Source organism: Triticum urartu, chromosome 3A, assembly GCF_056163025.1.
Source record: "Triticum urartu cultivar PI428250 chromosome 3A, HENAU_Tu73, whole genome shotgun sequence".
In the NCBI taxonomy this organism is placed as follows: Eukaryota; Viridiplantae; Streptophyta; class Magnoliopsida; order Poales; family Poaceae; genus Triticum; species Triticum urartu.
Genome location: NC_141875.1, coordinates 288,500,892 through 288,504,215, shown reverse-complemented (window position 1 = coordinate 288,504,215; position 3,324 = coordinate 288,500,892). Strand labels below are relative to the sequence as shown.

Sequence of the window (3,324 nt, the reverse complement as noted above, 5' to 3'; positions counted from 1 at the left end):
GGGAGGAGCGCAGAGACAAGGGTGTGCCATGCCAAGTCAGAGGTGATGTAGCGCAGGGTCAGGAAGGCACACCATAGCCATCAACGGCGGAAGATCAAGCTCGGCAGGGCAGCGTCACGGAAATTCCTGAGGATGGCCAAGTCTTAGGAAACCCTCCTCCTCAGGATATGCCACAAGCTCCGCAAGACCCGAGCCTCAACAGTGTGCTAGCCCTCGTCGAGCACCCGGTATACTTTGTTAGCGCCGTACTGTGAGACGCAAGGGCATGCTACCCCATGCCGCAAAAGCTCCTGCTCGCACTCTTGGTGGCCTCGCGCAAGCTGCGACACTACTTCCAGGGGAACCCCATCAAGATCATCTCATCTTACCCATTGGAGAGGGTACTGAGGAGCCCAAACTCAGCCGAAAGGGTCACTGAATGAAACATCGAGCTGCAAGCATTCCAGCTGGAGTTCAGCACCACCAGGGTCATCAAGGGAGCCGCGCTCGCCGATTTTGTGGCGGAACGAACAGATGCACCAACTCTTGAGGAAGGAGAAGACCGGTCCACCTCCCCAGGAAGTGAGGCACTAGCCGGCTGGGTCAAGTATTTTGATGGCGCCTTTGCGCACCAGGGTGCGGGGGCTGGAGCAGTGCTCATTTCGCCCACTCAGGACAAGCTTTACTACGCCGTGCAACCCTACTTCCAGCACGGCGAGAAGGTCTCCAACAATATCACAGAATATGAAGGCCTCATAGCCGGCATGAAGGCTGCGGCGGCTCTGGGGGTGAGGCACCTTACCATCAAGGGCGACTCGCAGCTCCTCCTCAACTTCTCAAACAAAGTGTACGAGCCAAAGGACGAGCACATGGAGGCCTACCTTGCGGAGGTGCGTAAGATGGAAAAGCAGTTCTCAGGTTTGGAGCTGTAGCACGTGCCCCGGGGCACCAACAAGGAAGCTGACGACATCGCCAAGAGAGCATCCAAGCGGCAACCGCAAGAGCCCGGCATCTTTGAAGAGTGGCTCTTCAAGCCGTCAGCTACGCCACCTATTTCAAGCATGACTCAGCCTCAGGAGGAGATCCCACAGCCCCCGGCCAAGGGAGCACCAGCTTGCGGCCCTACCTCAGGAGCCCGACTACTCTTGGCGCTCGAGCCCCAGGAGGAGTGCTGGACCAAGGAGGTCAGGGAGTACTTGATGCACAGAACACTGCCGGAGAAGGAAGAGGACGCGGAGCGCGTGGCCCGACAGGCCACGACATACTGCATTCAAGACAGCGAGTTGTACAGGAAACGTCCGAACGATGTCACGCTGCACTGCATCTCCAGCGATCAAGGGAGGGAGCTGCTAACTGACATACACGGCAGGGACTGTGGACATCACTCATCATCACGGACCCTCATCGGCAAGGCCTTCCGCAGCGAATTCTATTGGCCCATAGCACTCAATGATGCAGCCAAGCTGGTGAAATCCTGCGAAGCTTGCCAATTCCACGCCAAGCAAATCCATCAGCCCGCTCAGCGCCTCCAAACCATCCCGCTCACGTGGCTGTTCACGGTCTGGGGGCTAGACATCCTAGGCCCATTCCCATGAGCGCCAGGAGGCTACCGTTATCTCTACGTCGCCATCGACAAGTTCACCGAATGGGCGGAGGTGGAAGCCGTCCGAACCATTCCAGTCGGCTCTGCTGTCAAGTTCATCAAGGGCCTTGTGAGCCGCTTCGGGGTCCCCAACCGTATCATCACAGATAACGGCTCGCAGTTTACTAGTAACCTCTTTAAAACCTACTGTGCTAACCTTGGAACGTAGATCTGCTATGCTTCGGTGGCCCACCCCAGGAGCAAAGGTCAAGCTGAGCGCGCCAACGCTGAGGTCCTGAGGGGCCTCATGACCATGACCTTCAAGAAGAAGCTGGAGGCCTGCGGCAGGGGCTGGCACGACGAGCTCTAGTCCGTGTTGTGGTCCATTTGCACCACCGCTACCAAGCCAACAGGCGAGACTCGGTTCTTCCTCATCTACAGAGCTGAAGTAGACCTCCCTCACGAGGTCAAGCATCGCTCCGCGTGGGTTCTGGCGTTCGACGAAACGCAGCAGGATACCATGCGGGGGATGAATCTCGTGCTGGGGGAGGAACGTCGTCGTGAAGCTGCATTAAGGGAGGCAAGGTACCAGCAAGCGGTGCGGCGTTACCACTGCTGCAACATTCGCTCCAGGACACTCGAGACGGGTGACCTGGTCCTGAGGCGGGTACTCTCCAGGGAAGGGTTGCACAAGCTTTCACCCTGTGGGAAGGCCCGTTCAGGGTCGTCCACATCTCCAGGCCTGGCGCGGTGCGCCTGGAGATGCAAGAAGGGACACCTATCCAAAATTCCTGGAACATCCAGCACCTCCGAAGGTTCTACCCGTGAAGCAAGGCCCAGAGCCTGTGAAGAAAGGCCTGGTGCCTGTGAAGAAGGCCTGGTGCCTGAGAAGAATCGCTGCCCGTGACACTCTCACATAATAATGAGTTGGGGCTGTACACGCCCCGGAGTCTCAGGAGCGCCGGCCTAAGGCCCTGGGGCTCCCTCCCACGCCTAGTAGACAGCACTTAGCTCCGCGCTGGTGAGAAGACTTGAAGACTAGATTAGGTGCCGGACGCGGCTTTTCATTTGCTTTCCGAAGTTGGCTCGCTTCTCCTTAATCAAGTTTGGCCTTGGCGTTCCTTGCTGATTTGGTTCCTTCGCCTTTTACCGCATTTTCGGCTCTGGTTTGATCTCTCTCTCTCTCTCTCTCGCATACCTCGTGAGGGGCTAGGCAGGTGCCCTCGCGAGCATTTTTCTTCTCTCTGCCTTCTCGTGAGTCACCCTCGTTCGAGCCTGAAAGTTTTCACATCTCTTCTAATCCGTGCCCCTCGGGTACCGCGATACAAAGCGCCAAGTCAAGGTTTGGGTAAACGACAAATCCTCTAGTGCACCCCTAACGAATTTTTTGCAGTTTTTGAGCAAATGCGGACATCTCGTGAAGGAAAGGGCGTCCCAAACGCGCCAGGTTAAGTTATCTTTTGCGCAAAATGACAACATGACATGGGAATAGCACACACGTTGCATTAACCAAGAACCACAGTTCGATACAGGCGCCTCTGGGCCCATACTGGTTTCATTTTCAGATGCAGGGGAAAAGGAAAAGCTAAATAAAACGGTGTTTCAGCAATCCGTGGAGGCAGGCCCTTAGTGACGCCCCGAGCCTAGCCAGACCCCTCCTCGCACTTCACGGAGACGCGGCGACGAGATGACCCACTGCCTCCTTCGAAGCGGGCGCGGCAGCGCGGCGGCTGGTCGTAGCCACTGCTGCTGGAGCTGTCACC

At 57.1% G+C, this 3,324-nt stretch overlaps 1 protein-coding gene across 1 annotated transcript; it reads left to right on the top strand.

The window, feature by feature from the left end:
* Positions 1 to 1,040: 1,040 nt before the first annotated feature.
* LOC147979479 (uncharacterized) lies at positions 1,041 to 1,574 on the top strand. Its single transcript, XM_087515229.1, has one exon. It carries the CDS (start codon positions 1,041 to 1,043, stop codon positions 1,572 to 1,574), a length of 534 nt encoding a protein of 177 aa, XP_087371355.1.
* Positions 1,575 to 3,324: the final 1,750 nt, after the last annotated feature.

Excerpts from the sequence above, each read along its gene's own strand:
- LOC147979479 (XM_087515229.1), top strand. The coding sequence starts at position 1,041 with ATGACTCAGCCTCAGGAGGAGATCCCACAGCCCCCGGCCAAGGGAGCA.